The sequence below is a fragment of the Chionomys nivalis genome, chromosome 5 (assembly GCF_950005125.1).
Source record: "Chionomys nivalis chromosome 5, mChiNiv1.1, whole genome shotgun sequence".
In the NCBI taxonomy this organism is placed as follows: Eukaryota; Metazoa; Chordata; class Mammalia; order Rodentia; family Cricetidae; genus Chionomys; species Chionomys nivalis.
This window is the reverse complement of record NC_080090.1, coordinates 58,896,111-58,917,433: the sequence shown is the minus strand read 5'-3', so window position 1 is coordinate 58,917,433 and position 21,323 is coordinate 58,896,111. Positions and strand designations below refer to the sequence as shown.

Sequence of the window (21,323 nt, the reverse complement as noted above, 5' to 3'; positions counted from 1 at the left end):
ATAGGCATCGGGACCCTGCCCGGCCTCCAGCTCTGCTCAGGTGACTCCCACCACAGGGATTCCCTCCCAGCCTGCTTTGCTGGCCCTCAATCTTGAGGGCTCAGCACAAAACAACCAGCTTTCCCTCTTTCAATTCAAACTCTTCGTTTCTGTTTTAAATTTGGGGCGGTACACAAAGTCAGATCAAGTTAAGTCTGGCTTTAACTTGAGAGCATTCTAAAAATTTTGAATAGCTCAACTGTTGCCCTACAAATTCCCCTATGAGCAAGTAAGGTCTTCTTAAACCTGGTGGCTCCCCCTCCTTGGCAATTCAGCCCGACTTACTGACTCCCACCCTTCTGCCTGCGTGCAAGCTCAGAAATACCAAAGCTAACTCCACCCTGCTTAGCAGATCAGTTTAGCATCCGAAAGCTGATTTTTCTGAAGAGCACTGGCAAGCTGGCTTGTTGGAAACCAAGAAGGAAAGCGGTCAAGCGAGCAGGCAAGACATGCACACTCATTCCCAAGTGCTGCACCGCCACAGGTCCTTCTGGCTCCTTCTCATAGCAAAACAGACAAAACAGTAGAGTTCAAGGCTCCCTCTGGACTCTGCCTTTGCACTCTCACACCCCTTCCCTCCCCTCCCCTCCCCCTTTCCCTCACAGCCTCCATACCATCCTGGCTCAGCAGCAGACGGCAGACACTTTCCCAGTCAATTTGAGGTTTTCTAAAACAATAAACTCGATCTTGCTTGTAGCAACATTCAATGTTGAAATGCATGTTTTTGATGTGGAAAGGAAATTCTTCTGCACACTGCAGAGCAGTGGTTGACAAGGAGAGTAGGGGTTTATTTCCCTGAGGGACAGCAGCCTGTCTGTATTTTCAGTTGTCACAACTGGGAGGAGGACACAACTGACAGCCAGTGACTGGAGGCCAGGGATGCTGTTAATCATCCTCCAAAGCACAGGAGAGCCACCATAGCAGAAATATCAGGCTCTGAGAGCCCCGGGTACCAACCTCTACTGTGGCGGTTGACCTTGGGCTCTCAAGTCAGGCTGCTAAGGATTGGAGCCTGGTGGAATGACACTGGGCAAGCTGTTTCACCCCATTGTCTATGTGTAAAATATAAATAATAGTCTATTTTATTGGATGCTTGAGATATAAAGGTATGTGGGAAACTTTTAGGATAACACTTATATTGAGAGTAAAATAGATATTACTTAAAATTTAGATCAGTTTCAGACAAATCAGAAGTCTACTACTATTGTCTCATCTTGAGATCTGAGCAGTAATACCCCCGTTTTCTTTATTTCCTTGATGAGGAACTTATATCTTGGGGGTGAATGCATCACCCAGATCTCACGGCTTCAAAGCTAAGTTATTCTTGCACACCCTTTTGTCTAGCAGTTTGGGGTTCTCTTTCCTCTGTCCATTACCACTGAAGCCTTGAGGATCAAAACACAAGCGCCACAGCAATAAAGATGCTTCGTGGGTGGGTGGGCAGCGCTGTGTGTTACAGCTCTCTTCAGGTTTTACTGAATGGGGCATGTGAATATTCTAATTCTTTGAACTACAATGTTTAACTTCATGCATGGGACACTTTTGTCTTTACATTTTCTGATTTTGTGGGGGGTAAAACTCCATCATACCTATGTCCTTGGAAAATGTCAGGAATGACTGTATATTGACCGCATGGATGAAGGTAAGAATCTAGCTTTAACTCGGGACATTTCAGGCTCCATTACTGATTAGTTTATATTGTTTGACAACTAGACCAGAAAATCTGCTTAGAGTTGTCAAAATTATTCAATTACACAGCCGTCTATCTGATACATAATCCTTAGGTCTACATTACAATCTCTGTAGATCAATTGGCTAGACTATTCTTAGTTTACATTAAAGTTAGTGATATTGGGGTCATAGTGCAGAGAGCAGACGGATAAAGTTCCTTGAGTCAATGGTTTTCTAGATTGCTTTGGGTAATGGAGAAGTCAAGATCTTAGTCCATGCACCCCTCATGACTTACACACAGCTGTTTCTTTCAAAGCCCTGGGTCGGGCTCTCCTACCCAGCTGGTAAAACACCATTCACCAGGTCCCATTTGCTTTGGTCTCAAAAATGAGAGATTCAAGTCTGTGCCAGTTGGTAAATGAGAGGCTCCAATGATCACACGGGGCTTCTAATAGGCTTAGGCACCATAATTTGTCTTGTGCTCACTGCCCCAACTGCCAGTGTAAAAATCACTAATATGTACAGTAAGATGTTTGCAAAGTTTTTTGGTTTTGTTTTGTTTTTCAAATAAATATGTCTGTTACACTGAGAAGAGAACCAGGGAGGACCTTGGGGAGCGCCTGCAGAACAATTTGCTTACCTCGGAACGCTAGGGGGCGCCCTCGTAGGTCTGGATGGAACTTGAGGAGGGGTTCCGAAGGAGTCGCTGCTGCTGGGAAAAGGAGGTAATGGGCCAGGGCGGAATGGGACTGGAGGAGCCCCAGAGTGGGGACCTGGAGAGGGAATGGCAGGGGCTGGTCCGCGGCCAGATGTGGGCCTTGTGAGGGGAGCACTTAGAGTTGGCCGCCTCTGGGTGGTGGGACTTGGAGGAGGTGACCTGAGAAAAGAGACAGTTTTCAATTGTGCAGTCTTTCTTTTGAAATTAACCTTTTAAAAAGCAGTTTTGTAATTTCCTGGTTGCCTTTTAAAATTAATTTATTTTTGGCTATATAACTTTGCTATATGTTATAAGATGACCATGTACAGGAAAGGATAAATACTGAGATTTTGGTTTACTTCCCCTCTTTCTGGAAACAACCAATAGCAGTTGCTGGTGTTTCTTTTAAACATATAGGTATGTGAATATTTTCTCATGTATATCTATATGATATATATATCATAATCCACACTCTTATCTTTCCATCTGGGAAAACTCAGCACTATTTTACTCTTTTAATAACCATGTGATGGTTTGAAAGAAAATGACCAAAGGGAGTGACACTACACTATTAGGAGGCGTGGCCTTGTTGGAGGAAGTGTGTCACTGTGGGGGTGGGCTTTCAGGTCTCTTTTGCTAGAGCTTCCCGCAGTGTGGCAGACCAACCATTTCCTGTTGCCTTATGATCAAGATGTAGCCAGCACCATGTCTTCTGCACACTGCCATGCTCCCCACCATGATGATATGAACTGAATCTCTGAACTGTAAGTTGCCACCTCAGTGAAATGGTTTCCTTTAAAAGAGTTGCTATGGTCATGGTATCTTTTTACAGCAAAAACAACAACAACAACAACAACAACAACAACAACAACAACAACAAAACTGTCAAGTTTCATTGTAAGGATTCATTAAACTTGTTCATGAAGGGAGCTGGCACACTTTGACCCCTGCTGAACTTTTCCTTTTTCCTTTAAGGTCTGTATCCTTAGAAACAGAGTGGACACAGCCAGTAGAACTCAGGTGCCATGGAGCTTCCTCCCTACCTGCGGGAATGCTGGAGCCAGGAGTCATCTACTGGAGGTGGGGCTGGGGTTGACACAGTGGCTGTGTTGATGTCACCAATAATCACAAGGGCTTCTTTCAGGGCTTGGTACATTCGGAGCATCTCATCTCGGCGCTGAGCCTGCTCAGCAGACTCCTCCATCAGAGTGTTTTGGTCCTCAGAAGAATAGAGCTGTGCTAGGAGCTCAGAGTTGATGAAGTCTTTAACCTGTAAGGAAGATTAAAATGAGAAGGAATAGACACAGACTCTGTGGCTATAGCCCAGATATGTGGAGAAGAGGGAAATGGCATACAACTATCTTATTTGCCTCTGTACTGGTGCACAGAAAGGTTTCCCCTCTGCCTTTGGACTTTCAAAACAATGATGGCATGATAGCTGAAGAAAGGACAAACCTTGCTACCACAAGAGTAGGGCTCGTTAGCTGTGGGAAGGTCTCGTGAGGCTGCTAGAAGCCATTTGACTTATGTAACAGGAAGGTCCCGTGAGGTGAGCAGCATTACTTTCAGTAGAAGACGCAAAGTAAGCTTTGTAGTTCAATAAATTTTCTATTCTGTAGCAGTCCTAATCCTTTAGCTAGATTTTTTTTAACCAAAATAATCAAACATTATTGAAGTTTTCAGGATATGGTAAAAGCAAAATTAGTACATATAAGTGGATATTAAATATTGATTATAGTTGCATATATATATATACGCAGATATATAACACTTATAATGTAAGTTGATTTTCAGGAAAGTAAACATTGTGTTTTCTAGAAGTTTACAAGCAAAGTCAGTTAACTGTCCAGAGGACTGGACATGAGGCTTCATCGATGCAACAGATACATAAACAAGCACATAAGTCTTAGTTGAACAATAACTTGTAGCAGGATGGGAATAGAAAGGGTATATAACAGAGAAGGAAAGAGGTCCAGTCCCCATGTATTATTAGATCTAAGCATCAGCCAACTGCTTTATATGACAGGAAGGAGGCTATATCAGCTGACCTATGATAAGATGTCCAGATATCATTGAATATAATTGCATGTCCATACTAAATATGAGAGAATGAATGTGCAAATCAATGAAATACATTTTCCAAATTCCTTTAAAGGTTATATGACTTAATTCACCACGTAGTGATTAAATAAAACTTCACAGATGCAGAAACAAACATAGGAAATATTTCAGTGACTTTTCCAAGGTCATACAGCTGTAAGTTCAGCCTAAAATCTTCTAACCAAATTCCTGAAAACATATATCATGAGGTTTAAATGCTGAGAAAAGACAATTTATATTTCTTCGTCTTCTCTTTGTCTTCATTTTGTTTATTTGTTTTTTGTTTTTCAAGAGAGGGTTTTTCTATGTAACCTTGGCTGTCCTGGAATTTGCTCTGTGGACCACGCTGGTCTCAACCTCAGAGATCTGCCTGCTTCCTCTGTGCTGGGATTAAAGGCATGTGCCACCACTGCCTGACTCTTTCTTTATCTTCTTATCATGTTGGTCATCCAGGGCCTTTTGTGTAAATGTAGACTCCACCATTGATCTATACAACCAGCTTTATGTTGATAGTTTAGAGCAGCTAGCAAGTATGATAATTAATTTAAACTAAGAAAAATAAGCCAATTTAAAGTTTCTAGTTCTTCTGTTATTTGAGAAAGCTACGATTTATCTGAATTACTTATATCTAGATAAAATGCCAAAACATTTTTGTTTAAAATTCAGAATGATGACAGGACACTAATCAGGTGCTCAGTTAAGATTCCTGGATTGTAGTTAAGATTATTATTCAATCTAAAACGCGGTTTCATGTTTTTTAATGGATTGTTTTTTAAATTGAGAACACTGGAAGAGGGCAAAAAGCGCAGGGCTGCAGGCAGGTTAGCTCCTACAGTTGAAGTCAATGGGTCACGTGGGTCAAGAGGACGGAATGTCTTCCTGTGTTCTTTTTTGTGTAGCAGTTGGGTATGTAGTTCATACCGTTGGAAGGAGGGCAGTCCAGTTTAGCTGGTATATAACCCTTAGATGTTAGTATAGTCAATCACTATGAATATAACTTCCAGTCCTGGTCCAAGACTTAAGATCACAGAGAGCTGGGTTGCATGTAGCTCTGTGGGGTCAATCCTGTCTGACCTTCATGATTTTCTGAGCAGTTTGGGGATTTGCAAAGACAGACTGCCTGAGAATATGTGTTGATGAGCCTTCAAGATGGTCTTATTGTGGGGAAATCAACAGAGTTCCCTGTAAACCAAGAGTGAATCAAAGGTGGTAGCGATGTAATGCACACTGTTCAGGGGACTGTCTGGAGGGTATAAAAAGTAAATTTGATCAGCAAATTTAGGGCAAAATATAAGATCTCTGGTATTAATGAAAAGTGTCTAAACTTTATCCATTTGGCAGTATGAGACCATGCAAGACTTTTGACAAGTAAGTGAAATAAATTATTAGAAAAATTAATCTGGTTTTAATTAAAAAAAATCACAAGCTTAGCAGTAGAGATAGACCCAATAGGAGGCTATGGTTTAATTCGTGGAATGATGATCGGTGCCCCAGAATGGAAAAGATGGGTACCTGTGAACAACATTACAAAGGAAAAGCCATCTGGTGGGGTCTGCATGAGAAGAGCAAGGGAGGTAATAACCAGTGGCAGGTGGCTCTGGCCTGGATAACTGACCCTCAAGTGGCAAAAAGGAAAGTCAGATTTTGAAGAAAGGGAGACAATTTGGCCTTAGGAATATTTCATGGTCTTTGAAGGTTTATTCCTTTCTAAACACACATGCATGTGTCCATGGAGGCAGAGACATTTGTACAGACCTTCCATGGTGGGGTGTGTGTGCGCACACTTGGATAAAAGGTGCAACTTAAAACTCAAAACCAGATGATTTCTCTGGCCTCAATGATCAGTGGGGTTGAGCTCTTTTAAAGCTTTACATCTTGCTGGAATACCACTAAGGTCCTATTAAATACAATTTTAAACCATGTTCCAAAAATAGTTCCTAAGCAGATCTGAAGTCTGAATCAACAGTTCAATTGTGGAATGAAATAATGAACCCTGATACTATACACTACAGCTTACCTGCTGGCCATCATGTCTTCATTTGTCAAGAAATGCTTAAAGACCCAGAATTGGTTAATGTTCTTTTTTTTTGAGGGGGGGGATGTAAGGAAAGGTTTAGGTTGTCTTCTAGGTAGCCTAGCTTACCCTTACCTTTCAATGCTACAACTAGATTTTGGAACAACAATCCCAGGTGATGAGGGTGGGAACATTGCAGGGGGGGGGGGTTCCAGATACTTTAGGGGTTTTCTGAGCCATCTGGGTGTCAAATATTTAAATCAAGGATTCTGCAATGCAATTAGAGACTGAGTAGACTTTCCTTATATAATAGCATTTGGAAAATACCTCAGCGAACAGAGCAGACCAATTATACTTGGACGGGATATTTGGAGCAATATTTATGCTTTTAATTATAACACCTTATAACCTATACATCTTTGTGTGGCTCACAAAAATTCTCACACACAGAATCCCTTTCCAGCTCAAACTCTGCAGGCTAAATAAACAGGCATTACCACACCATGTCCCAGTGCTCACTGTAAAGGAATGTGAGGTCATTAAAACGTTCCACATGTTTCCCTCCTAACTTTTAACCCTTCCCTAGTCCCCTGAAGATGTTTGGCTCTTTATCTTAAACTTCCTTTGTTATGACTGAGCCATTTTAACACTTTCACCAGGAGACAGTTGGGTTGCCTGGGAGACAGTTTCACTGAAATCCTGTCTCTACAGGGTAGTCTCTGCATGGAGCAGGGCGTTGTGGCTCATCACGTGTATAAAATTTTTCACTGAGTAATTTCACTCTGTTCATCTGGGGATATGCCACCCAGGTCATCACCCTCCTACCTCCCTTCCTTCTGCTCCCCCTGCCCCCGCCCCGTGGATTTGGTTCTGTCATTTTTCTTCTACAAAATACAAACTCAATGGATTCAAAATGCTGGGCAAAGGAGGCCAGAAAGATGTACATGCTGAGAGATCCAAAGTTTGGAGACGGGCAAAATATAAGAAAGAGGGGAGTGTTCCTTGGTAGGGGCTGAAGGTACGGAGAGCCTCTTGTGAACGTTTTGGTGGGGAAGGGGCAGTTGCTGGGTTTAGCCTCCCCACACGGATCATGGTCTGAATGCTAGAACAACGGTTTGGTGTTAAGGCAGTTTTGAAGCTAGGGCACCTACTATTACTTTCCCACCAAAGAGCGGATGACTAGGAGGGTCATGGTGCAGCTGCAGGGGCCCTGGGGCCTCTGCAGCACCCTTCAGAGTGTGACGTGCCTCTGGGTTTCACGACTTCAGTGTTCTGGTTTTAAAGAATTCATATGAACTTTTACATTCCACTGCGTATTCTGTGAGTCTGTTTGGATGAGAGACAGTGCTTTAAGGTTCAAGGCATTGTTTCTCATGTTCAAATGAACACTAATTAAATCTTTGAGTCATGGGAACTGCCCAGGGAGATCATCCTGTGGGGATACTGGGTGGGGGCAGGAGCTCTCTGAGTAGGACTGACTTAGAGATGCCCCCAGCCCCTTGCACCTTCTCTGCTGCTGGATTAGAGACAGCATCAGACTGAACTGTGCAGTCTTGGGCAAGGCGCTTAACCTTTCTGTGCCTCAGTTTTCCATGTATAAGATGTGGAAGAGAACAAATGTCCCTGGGGTTCAAACAAAAATAAAACCTGCCGTGCATGTTTTAGAATAAAGCTGGATTCCCACATTCTGTGATGGAGCACTCCTGGCGGGGTGAGCTACGGGGGCGACACCGTCGTCATGGGCCGTTATGTGCGCTGGTCTTAAAGTCCCACGCAACTTTGCTGCTGTGACTTTAACTCATGGCCGCCTGTCATAAACTCGCTGTTCCTTTGTGCCGCTGTTACCTGGTATGTTTAAGTAATGAAACAGCTGCTGGGTTTCAATAGACAAAGGCTTACAGTATGTCTGAGGCCAGGCATTTATTGCCTGGCTTTAAACTTCTTAAACAATTCCATATGGAGAGCTGAGTGGCAGAACACTTAATGTAAACTTTCAAAGGAAACTGCCCACTGAATCCTGAACTTTATGAAAGCTGGCTGAAACATATTCTTTTTCAGGAGGCCAGACAGCCATTCCCGCTTCCAGGGTGAAAGGCCATGGGCTAGGAAGACAGAGAGAGCCCATCTTCAGCATTTATTCATTCTGATGGAATATCAGTTCACAGAATAGGTAGAATTTAGGCTACTTTTCTTAGTTGTGGTTCTATTACTAATTCTTTCATTTCATCGATTCAAACTGAATTTAAAAAGCCCAGCTTCCCTGCATGGTATAGAGCAGTTGATTTATTGGGCCTGTTTCTTTGTGCCTTGAGCATTGAGATGCCAGGAGAATGTAAGTACATTGTTTTAAGAAGATTCCATTCTCTATTTGAAAAAGACATAATTTAGAAATATAGATACAAAATGTTTTTATCCATAGGAAAAATACAGGCACGATAATAATATTCAAGAAAAGTCATCGTCTGCCACTTGTTTCTCGTAGATGCAAAAGCTAAATGTCTAGCAGAGACTGCCATTACTTCCTAAGAGTGCTGCACGTCCTGATAGCTGGTTTTCTCCACACTCCTATTAGTCTCTGACCTTGGAGTTCAGGTCTTAATTGAAGTCTCCTTTCCCATGACTCTTATGTGAGGTCTCTCTCGAGATAACTGGCAGAGCTTTCCCTCCAAGAATAATATCTGTAGGTGGGTGTTTGGGTATTTCATTAAAGTAAGCAAATTCAGCAATGAGGAGCTGGGGAAATGACAATTACCCGTGTGGAGTGCGTTGTATGTTTTCATTTAATGTTTAAGGTGAAAGTAGAATAGATTTGCAGTAGGATTTTTTTTTCCTTCCTTTTAACTAATTTGTGTCAAGCTACTACTCGGAGCCACAGGCAGGAAGTATGATTTCCGGTGCTGATGACTTAATATAACGCAGAGCAAAGCGAGCTGGAGCCGAAGGCAGGACTAATGACTCTTGCTAAAACAGTGGAAAGATAAATGATCCCTAATCAGGAAAATGTTTAAATAAGCAAGTGCCTGATATACCACAGCAAAACAACCCGAATTCCTTTATGCGAAGTGAAGAGGGTAATTTTCAAGGCACACAGACTATGTGTTCAGGACTTCAGATTTGTCTAAACGGCTAGCAGCCACATCTGTCACACTGTCTGGTGGTTCTGCGAGGTCCCTTCACTTGCCCACTCAAGTTCCAGAAGAGACGGACTTCAGCTCAGTGGGACTGAAAAGCTGGACTTCAGGTCAGACGGCTGGCCCCTGAGCAGCCGTGGTGATATTTATAGTTTCTCCTTTTCCAGCTCATTGCTTACCTGCTGCGTGGACTTCAAAGTATCCTGTTTCTCTTACATGGATACACAAATATAGTCAAATATAAGGTTGGCCGCCTGAGAGCTCAGGGCTTCTTAAAATCAAGGCATACACAACTAGAGGTTATAGACAAGCCGGTCACGAAGAAGTTTAGAAACAATAATTCTCTGTGTTTCAAGATTTAATAGTGCTTAAATAAACAGCCATAATATTTCCTTACATTTGCCACAGCACCTTGGCTTACCTATCCTTTTGGAACAAATCCTTAAGGAAGACACCAACCCATAGCAGCCAATTGGTCACATTAGGTCAAGAGCCCAAGAACCAGGCTTAGTGCTCAGGTTTCTCCTGAATTTCAGTTTAGGGCTCTTTCAGCTTTGCAATCTGATTTTTTACTTCTCACAAGCCGCATTCATAATATATTTAAAACAAAAAACATAGGCACTTATGTAGATACAGAAAGTGAAGATACAGAAAGTGCTTGGTGTCCTATTTAACAAGATTCAGAAAAGGGTATTTTCTCTATTAACTGTTTTGTCGTTTGTACCTTGAAAAGTAAACTACCAAAAGAACAAAGCCAGACTGCACAGGTTAAGTACCACATCCAGACTGCCACCAACCAAAGAAGAAGAGGCCCAGACAAAACGAATGGCTACAATCTCTGAAAGATTGGTGGTTATAGCATCCTTACCTTAGAAAGCCAAGCTGAACTGGGCACAGTGGTTCACACTTGGAATCCCAGCACTTGGGAGGTTAAGGCAGGAAGGGTCCCCTGAGTTCCAGGTCAGCCTGGCCTACAGAGGGAAACCCTGTCTCAAAAAATGATAAAAGCAAAACAAAACAAAAACCCAGTATATCTGACTGCACAGTTAGGAAATGAGTAGTCAGTCCTTTCCTAGGTGAAAAGAACATTCCATAGTCTACAGGCGACAACAATGACCATATTGTTATAAATTCTCTCTGCGTGTGAGAAAGTATTAAAGCATTATCTTTGACTTTTAATCTCAAGGTCAAGTGTGGACATCTGATCTCATTGCTTACTTTGCAAGTCCATGAATATGGTATTCTTTACTCTTTTCTAGAAGAGAGCCAATTAGAAGAAACTTGGTGCTGTGGCTGGAAGTTTCCTCTGTGTTCTCTCTCATCCATTACCCACTTAGAGCGGCAGAACCACACACCTGGGCAGTAAATGCTTTGGTTATGCAGAAAATATCAGAGACACTCAAGAAAAGGTGATCAATTTCCAGATGGGGAAGGGGTTGAGATTTAAAAGGGGAGAGTTTAGAGTCACTTACATTATTGATCATAAGATGCATTATTGTTTTTGGAATTAGGTCTCGGATGCATTTGTTGATGATGGACATGTAGGAGTCCACGAGGTTGCGGATGGTCTCCACTTGCCTCTCCAGCTGCGGATCCATGGAGAAGTTTTCTGCTTGGCCATTTTCGTCATTTTCATTCTAACAGAAGGGGGAAAAATGCAGATTCTCTCATAGTCTCTCAGTATGAAAACAATACCAAACATCAAATGATGGATTTCTGCTCAAATCAGTCAGAACCTCACGGTTATCATTCTGCTTTGAACTCAGCGTGTTCGAACAAAAGCAAACATTCTGATGCTGAATGAACGTTGAGATGAATAACCAAATAAACAGCGCACCTAATGAGATACCTTGGGAGAATGACCTATGCTTAAGCCATTGGCAAGCTGCTAGAGGCCTGAGTCCAAACAGCAGATGCAGATGCAAACCTTTGGGAGCAGCCTCCAGGGATCCTATCGGTTAGAATGACCTTGATGTAGCTCTGGCTCTTCTGGCTTTGCTCTGTATTAGATCAGCCCAGATTCAAACCTCAGTCCCCTAGGACTGGCCAGGAGTCCAAATTTGAGATCTGGAAGATAATTCATTCTTTCATGCACTTTCTGGAATTTGCTGTATAAATGCTTGCCTCTGTCACCACTGTGGAGGGCTGGCCCCATTGTGGAAAAGCAGCCATTTTAACTTCCAATGTGTTATTCTTTGAATAAAGCAGAACCCTTTCATACACAAAGAATTTATTTGTGCAACATGAGCAAAGCATCTGTTTTCTATACTCTACGACTTGAGTTAATTAATTTTGGCTTATCCACCCAGAGGCTGGGCTGGAATGGCATCTTCATCATTAAGAGCTGACCTATTGCCTTGGCATTGAAATCAATTTAGAACAAATGGTCTCTATTTCAAGTCAGGTTGAACCATCTAAACCTCAAAACATCACACAGATATTGTTAGTGGTCTGGCTACTTTCTCCTATTTGGAAAGATTTAATTATGAATGTAAAGGGAGGTGATAATTTATTGCTTCTAACATTGGCTTGGAGTACTTTCCTTTGGAAATGTACGGACTTTGATCTGCCGGGTTTTCAATCAGCTCCAGGCCGAAGAACTGTACTCAATAACTGGATCTATAAACGGCAGTACATGTATGAAACTCAAATTTTTAGGCTACAAAATTATCAATAATAATTTCTATATCAGAAGTATCTCTTTGAAAATGTTAAAATATCGTATGCTTGCTCTAAGAATTAGTGGTCCTTTTCTGCTCTGAGATTGTGACCCCATCCTTTGCTGTGGGCTAACAGAAGAAGAGGATTTCTGGGGTAGCTGGGATACTGCTGTTCCATTTTTTTAAAAGTGGTATCTGGTCATGAAAGAATTAAATCGGTATAATAGTTATTTCTTTTTTTAAATAACAAGTTTGTGACAAACTAATATTTTAGATGTAAAGAGTCTAAAATCTTTCTAGCTAAAACCTTACGTATAAAAGCTTAACTACTGCTCCAACTACGCATGCCCCTCTGTTATCTGCAGAAGCCCCCTTCCCGGAAGCCCTCTCTTCTAGCTTGTGCAAATTCCTTTGTACTTCCTATCTGCGCCACCACTACCTCTTCAGCAAGCTCCGCCGCCCTCAGATCCTGCTCTGCTCCTTCCTCTGAACTCACATTCGCATGTGCTTACACTGTCTGCCATTCATCCTATATCTGTGCTCCTCCCACTAGAGTCTCAGATCATATTTCTCTATCCTTCACACAGGTCTCCGTGTTATCGGAGGCAGGGGGAGGTGGTTCATGCTATAGATGGGTGTACCTAAGTCAACAAAGATGCCCTAATGCACAGAACCTAGGCTTTTGTGGAGAAGGAGAAGTTTCCCATGTAAAGTAACGTAAGGTCCGCAAAATGACAGTACAATCCAGTTTGTTTCTCTGACCTACAAGATTCATGGAAACAATGGCAGTGATAATGTTTCATTGTCAACCTGGTCCCTCCCCCGGAGCCTACTTCCAGCATTCATTGTGTTTTATACACCATTATAAACACTCTGTGCAGAAGAGCTTCACCTCAGTGCTAGGCACTGGGCACCAGGGCTATTGGTCCTCACAGAGGAGCATGATAGAGCTAGAAGCTCTGACATCCATTCAACTAATGTAAAATGAGTTAGATTTCAAAAGCAGGAAGTATAAAATAACTATTATATCAATTCAGTTTTATACATAAAATAATACAGAATTTAAAGATTTCTAGGAAAATGTCATTAAAATACTGAGATTCTCAAACCAAATGATTGTCTAAAAAAGGAAAGCTTGAATGAACAAGACACACTGAACCTCTAGGAACAAAACTCTATTATTTGATTTCATATAGAAATGCGGAACCTCCCTATTCCGCACTACACTTAATGAACATTTTACTTTGCTTTTGTGCGTTTTGAAATCATAAGCAATAATGAAAGTATCAGAATGGACAGCAGACACGGGGCTAGGGGAGAAAACATCCCAGGACAGAGGCATAGGCTAGGACTGTGAATAGGACCCCAATGGCGCACGGAATAAAACCAAGAGTTGGCAAGTGGGTGTGCGTGAAACGAAGGAGCTTCTGAAGAGGAGGGAAGCAAAGCCACAGCCTACAAAATAGAAGACAATCTTTACCAGCTACACATCTGACAAGAGATTGATATCTAGAATCTATAAAGAGCTAAGAAACTCAAATGCTAAAATGCCCCAAATCCTCCAACCAACAAATGGACAAATGAACAAGATACTTCTAAAACAATGAAACTTCTAAAGCTACTAGTACAAGTGGCCAATACCTACATGACAAACTTCCTTAGCCACCAAAGAAAGGTGAACCTACACTGAGATAACATATTACCCTGTGAGAATGCTTGTTCCTACGGCAAAAACAAAACCCACAATAGACTTTGCTGGACCCTTGCACATTGCTCTGCCACTGTGGAAATCAGGATGGGGTTTCCTAAAAAAAAAAATTTAAACCATATATATATATCATATATATATATCATATATATATCATACACCCATACACACACATATATATACACGTGTATATATATATACATATATACATACATATATATGTGTGTGTGTGTGTCTTTTATTCTACCATAAAGAAGAATCAAATTATGCCTTTTGCAAGAAAATAGATGAAACTGGTGCACTCTATTAAGGGAGTAAACCAGACACAAACAGATAAGTATCACATTATCTCATGAAGAACTTTGGTTTTACATATACACTCATAAACACACACACACAGGAAAATACGGGGGGGGGGCTATTGAGTAAGAGGGACTGAAGAAAACTAGGGGATAGGAGAGGAGTCATGGAGTCAACATGGCCAAAGCACATGATAAACCTGAACAAGAACATCCTGGAATCCACTGATTCCAATGACAAATATTACATGAATTTTTTTAAAAGGTCAAATTCTGAACATTAAACATTAAAGAAATTCCCAAACAGCCAGTGAGATAATCTGACATTCTACTCAGCTTTTGGGAGTCTAGTAGACTTGTGGCCTCACACAAATCCTAGCTACTCTGGGAACACAATGGACACATTAGAGAAATCACGAAATCCAGAAGGCAGATTGATGTTGATTTCACACTGAAGCAGGAACTGGCCTCTCTGTTGTGTCCCAGGTGAGCGGGAAAGAGTCTGTAGGTGGGATTTTATTTTATTTTATTTTTTAAACCGAGCACTAGCAGCAAGCGAATGCTCCTTTTCTCTACCCCGACCCCAGCTCAAAACCTCTCGCCTCTTTCTGGCTGTGTGCTGTGTATGAGTTTGTATTTTTTTTCTTTGTTTAAATTATAGGATTGCAATTGGATTCTTTGCAGTCAGAGCACTGAAGTGACAGCTGTTTGTCATTATCCTCATCAAGGGAATGTAAAATAAAAATAGTAATTTGTCTCTGATCTTTGGGGCAAAACCAGAGTGGTCTGCAAACATTTAACCTTTTGTGTGCAGGTTCATTGATGCTGTTTACAAAATGTGGAGAAATACCGTAGAAACCTTCTTTCCTGGAAAACGCAACGGGTAGACTGTCTTGCTGCGTGTTTTTTTCTAAATAACTTTTGAGAAATCTAACTACAGCAATGAAAACAATCTTACAAATATGAAATTTATAAAGTTTCAATAACTTTTTTATATAAGTTAGTCACACAGTATTTAAGAAAGTCTTTTTTTTAAACAAAAGTTTATCTGAAGAAATAATGCCATATCTTTACGTAGCTTAGGGACAGTGTGTGGGTATCTTTCAGGAGCCCAGCCGCCTCTTCCACTGTGTGGGTCCCAGTGATTGAACCTGGGCTGCCTGGCTTGGTGGTAAGCAGTTTTACCCCCAGCCACCTCGGTGGCCCCCAGTTTTTAGTATAGAAGTTGTAAAGTATACTACTTTAACAGGGGAGGGAGTGAAATATTAAATGGGGATAATTTTCATTAAATCTTAAAGGCTCCATTATGGAAAGCTTGACTGGAACACCTAATTTTCATGTCTTTTTCATTTTCTTTTGAAAAATTTCTAAATTATGTCATAAGATTGAGGACCACTAGAACTATGCAGAGAGTAATGTTGAGATCAGCCCTTGAAAAGTGGAATGGTGGGTATTAAAAGTATCTAAGTAGTAATGTGTACATAAAAATACCAAGGCCAGGGACTCACTGCATCTTTTCTCAACAGTGGAGAACACAGGACAATATCCTACAGATTTATACACATTTTTTTCCAGATAACCAACAGTTGCCCTCTTTAAAACACTTAGTATGATTATACAGTTCACTACTACTTTAAACAAAGAGCAAAAAATACATATGATTGGACTTTTCCTTAGAGAACCCAGTCACCGTTATGAAAACACTGTTACCATGGAAACGCACCTTCAGTGTTTTCCAGGCCCACATTATTGGAAATGTTTTCACTGAAAACTTTCCCTACTTCCAGTTATTTGCCTCTAAGTTACGGCTTTCAAGGTTTGCAGCCACGCTTGTGCAAAGCAGACTGTGGACTATAATCCAGAAAGCCTATAGGAGGGTGGTCTAGGTGTCAGTCTGGCAACGAACAAGTATCACTGAATATTTAGTGTGTGGCATGGAACGGTGAAAGGCATGAAGTAGAAAAGCAGAGGCCCACATGCAAGTTCCAAGCGGACAGAAAGAAAAACGGAAGCCTGAGTCAAAGGCTGTGCTCAAGGGGCTAAGGGCACAGAGGACCTTAGGGTATATTTATGGATGGGAACGTTTGAAAAATGATCTCAGAACTTGGATGAGATTTTGGGCACTGCGATTGCAGGGCATGCCCGCCGTTATCCCTCGAGTCTTTTGCAGGAGCTTACTGGATATGGGGGGAATTTTCTGAGGAGCTGGGTTTTTGTTTCAGAAGACACCTGAGACACTGAGCCTGAGTGTCACCATGGGGGAAATGAAGGCAATCTTTTGCAGTCCTAGAAGTGAGTTCTCCAGGTAGAGCCCTTAATCCAAAAACCAGATAAAGAACCACCTACACCCAGCTCTGCTTTTGGCTAGCAAGAAAGTTTGACTACTACTGAAGGTATTCAGAGATTTGAATTGTGGTTGCAAACAAAATCTCTAGCAGCAGCAGGACACACATCTGCTAGAGGCATTCCCCAGTGCCCCAATGCAGGAGGAAACCCCAGCCCAACTGGACTCAGGTTACCAGCTTGTACTGACATCGACAGGCTAGACCAAGCTCTGTCCTGTCGTTTCATTTCCATTCTTCTTGAACTTTTTTTCAATTATTTTACCTCACTATTAGTCTTTGTTCTCCATGGAATGTTAAACACATTTCTAAGTAACACCATAATAAACATTTTAAAACCATGTTATTAATGTGAAATTCAACTGCTATTAAAATCCGTTGAATTTTAAAGACTTACTTAATTGAAAACAACAATAGCAACACAACAACAAGAAAACAACAGCAACAAATGACATTTTTAACTGACAAATGGCTTTGTGTCCTTTAACTTTCTCCAGCTCAAAGCTTCCTGAATATATTTTTGTATACTGCCAACATATATTTATCTGTCTAATAAATAGCTTGGATGATAGCAGAAGTGACTAACTGGAAAAGGGAGAGAGAAGGGTGGAGACTTTGGGTTCATAATGACATTCACATTTAATATCAGTAAAATTGTTCTTATAAGTAAAAGGAAATGAGGGATCTTCATACAACCTAAAAATCTTATACAACCTATCCTGAAATTCTCTTAGACATAATTCTTGTGTAGCTTTTAATCTAGCTCAATGCTTCTCAACCTTCCTAATGCTATAACCCTTTAATACAGTTACTCACGTGTGGTGATCCCCAGACATAGAATTACCTCATGCTACTTTATAACTGCAATTTTGCTACTGTTATAAATCGTAATGTAGATATCTGTGTTTTCTGAGGGTCTTAGGCAAACCTTGGGAAAGGGTTGTTCGACCTGCAAATGGGTCTTGACCTATAGGCTGAGAACCACTGATTTAGCTAGAAGTCTCTATTGCTTTAGGCAACAAATAGCTCATGGATATGAAAAGTTCATGTCAAGTATTTTTTAAATTTTAATTTATACATGTGTGTGCCATATCTGCCAGAGCTAGAGTTCTAAGTGGTTATGAGCCACCTGATATAAGCACTAGTAACCAGGCTGCAGTCTTCTGGAAGAACAGCTAGTGTTTAACTAGTGAGCTATCTCTCCAGCCCCTCATGCTAAGTATTTTAAACTGTAAATATTTATTTTGGGGCAATCTCAGTCCTTACAAACTGACTTTGCTTGCCATAAATTAACAACTTTTCATATAAACAATTGATAGTTGAGACCAAGTGTAAATACATGCTTTGAGAATTTATTCTCAATATCTTTATCTAAAGTGCACAATTGTAGGAAAATTTAAAGAAAGATGCATATGCTCTTTAACACACACACAGACATTTGCTGTTTGAGACAAGGCTATGTGATACAGCCATGGTGCCCAGGTTTACCTTAAATTCTCGATCCCCCTGTCTTCATCTCCCAAGTATGCCACTATGCCCAGTTAGCTGGCATTCTTAACCCTCACTAAGAAATGGATATAAGGGTCTACAATTTTGTACAGTAAAAAGTTAGTCTTGTTACAAAGTTTGAAATGAAGAAAAAAATATAAATTGTAAAAGAAAGCCTAGCAACAGATAACTGTTTTGTCCTTTAAAATATTTATATGGATGAGCTGTAAATTTAAAGAACTTATGGACAATAAAATTTGAATATTAAGAAAGCAGCATTGGAGCTATGGGAGCTCATAATAAATAAACTGTACTAAAATAGCACTGTAGCTATGCAGTTGGTATTACTTGATGCTTTCTGTATAAGGCAGACAATCTTTCAAAGTTCAATGTACATGAATTAACGTTTTTGCACACAAAAATTCTAAGCAAAAAGTGTTTTTTTTTGTTTTTGTTTTTTTTTTTTTTTTTTACAATGTTTGATTTTAATGGTGGCCACTCAGAGCAAGAATTTCAAACAAGCAAGGGACCCCTGACACCCTCCCCTCCCCTTCTTGTGACCTCGATGCCTGGTCCGTCTGACACTCAGCCCCGGGTCACCCCCAGCCCACCTTGGCATGCGTCTCTGGAGGCTGCACGAGTCCACAGAAGATGCAGAGCTTCACCAGGTGTCACAGCTCCTGACCTAGCGTCTCTTATGACCGAAGTGCCTGGCCTGTGCTGCACCTGGCGTAGCTGCCACCTTCATTGATCCAGCCTCTGAGACCTGTGTCGCAATATATCGGGGGTTGGAGAGATGGCTCGGTGGTTAAGAGTACTGGTTGCTAATTCAGAGGTCCTGAGTTCAATTCCCAGTAACCATATGGTGGCTCACAGCCATCTAGAGTGGGATCTGACACCCTCTCTGGTGTGCAGGCATACAGTCAGACTCATGTACATAAAATAAATCTTTTTTTTTTTAAAAAAAAATCAATGCATTAAATTAAAAGTACGCGATGGTGTGGAGTCAGATTCATGTTGTCCTAAAGTGTAGGAAAGAGCGACAATGCTTCAGTCCTAAATGAACATCCGTGTCACATCCCCTCCTCCGAGGCTCAGAGAACATCATGGAAGGTGGGGCATCGAGACTGTAAGAGCCAGAAGATGCGAAAGACTTCAACCATAGTATCTCTCACTCATAGCAGATGTGACTGCTTGCACAGGTCCTGCAAAAGACTCCAACAGAGAGGTGGAGGGAGGGGCATAAGAGGCCCTGCCCACTAGTCAGGAGCTATTGGCAGTTGACCACTGCTGGGGAAAGGGGGGGTCAGTTTTCTTCAGGGCCTTGGCCTCTGCTGGGTGGCCTATGTTTCAGAGGACGATGCTCTACACCTATGCAGGCATGATCAGCACAAGTCAGACTCATCTATGTATAAAGAGGACATGAAGTTTATACGGGGTAGGACATTGGAAGAACACTCCATGTGTATGAAAAGGTCAACACTTAAAATGTTTTTAAAATCTCATAAAAAGTGATGAAACTTTTTCAAAAGTTGTATAGCGGATTACCGGGAAGCCTAGGCTACACGATAAGAACATCTTAGTTATTATTATTATTATTTTCTTTAAGCACGAACTACTTGAAGAGCATAAGAGAAAGTATATTTCTTAGTGTCTCTATGTAGTCCTGGCTGTCCTGGACTATGCTATGTGGCCCCTAGCTTGTTTTAAAAGTAGTTTAGAAAACAGATTGTAACTTCTAAAAAAAATACTATCGTGTTTATGATTCTAAATAATTAGTTTTACAGCCAAGATCAAGACTTTTAAAAGAATAACTGGGTAATGTTATAGGTGCAAATGCTGAGTTAGTGGGTAGAGTCTTTGTCCAGCATATACAAGGTACACTTAGACCAGATGTGGAGGTGTATAGTCCACGCCACTTGTACTGGACTCTCAGAGTGGGCCATGTAGATGCCTTATCCTCCTGTTTCTACCTGCTAAGTATTAGGATTACAGGGATACCCTAGACCACTTGACAAATCTTCCGTGGAACTACTGAGTCTTCCCCCGGTCAATGATACAAACAGATTTCCACCTCATGAAGTGTTACAGCTCTGACTGAAAACGTTCCCCTTAGAATAGATCTCAGAGTATAGTCTACTGCCACTGCTTTATTTCTGGAGGACAGCCAGAGTCATGAAGCCACAGGATGTAAAGACTAACTTCCCCCAAGACCTCTCCAATGATCTGGGAGATGCCTACACCAGTGTCACCAGCAGTCACGGTTCTAGAGCTCCAGGCTGCTCTGATATGAGCACAGGTCTTTGTCACCAGTAGCTTCAGACTTGACCCGCCCTATGATATGTGCACCAGTTGATGTCATTCACAAAACTAATTAGGGACAAAGCTATGATAGGTTGTCTGATTCCGTTGCTCATACTCTGTTCTAAATGTCACTCAAATGGAAGTGACTCCGACATTCAAGGTTGTCCAGACCAGCTGTTTCTAGTGGGTTTGCCTAAAGTTGTACTTTAGGATTGCTACAGATAGGTGCTTAATGTTTTCAGTTTTATAATGTTCTCAGATATAAGTGCTTGAAGCATGGAGCCTTGAAATCAAATGAGTCAGAAAGATGCTACATCTCTTTCGGATTCATCTGAACACCCATATATTATGACCATGTAGCATGACTGATTTGTAAGAAAGATGACATTTCTAAGAAAACGAACCTATCCAATCTTTCATTTCTCTTTACTTCAAAATCATTTTGTTTAATTTGAATGAACTCATTATGCAAGCTAGAAAAGGGAAATCATAGTATTCATTAATAATACACCCAGAATTTTTAAAGCATTGCTTTAAGAAAGAAGAAACTTTAGAACTAATTGTAAATATATGTGAATATATGTAAATATATGCAAAATATATGCTTTCTTTGCAGGATTTTGATTCTTTTCTTTTCTCTGATAGCATTTCCAATAGGCCAGCCTGGTCTCAAACTCACATGCAAATAAGATGACCTTTTTATGCCTGCAAAACACTGGTGAAGACACACACAAACTTAGGATAAAAGAAGGAAATGTCATTTCAAAGAGGACTAGAAAGCATGCATGTCTAACTATATTGATATGTGATAAGACAGAATTCAGACCAAAATTAGTCAGAATACATAAGTATTTCATACTGATGAAAGGT

General features: G+C 41.0%; 1 protein-coding gene across 5 annotated transcripts in view; it reads right to left on the bottom strand.

The window, feature by feature from the left end:
• The window catches only part of Dnm3 (dynamin 3), a 462,700-nt gene that overhangs the window by 25,197 nt on the left and 416,180 nt on the right, over positions 1–21,323 (bottom strand). For all 5 annotated transcript variants that reach the window (XM_057769381.1, XM_057769378.1, XM_057769379.1 and 2 more), the window contains 3 exons: positions 11,125–11,289; positions 3,451–3,677; positions 2,351–2,587 (listed from right to left, as the gene is read on the bottom strand). In XM_057769381.1, coding sequence (XP_057625364.1) covers positions 2,351–2,587; positions 3,451–3,677; positions 11,125–11,289 — 629 coding nt within the window. The remainder of the gene's footprint in view (positions 1–2,350; positions 2,588–3,450; positions 3,678–11,124; positions 11,290–21,323) is intronic.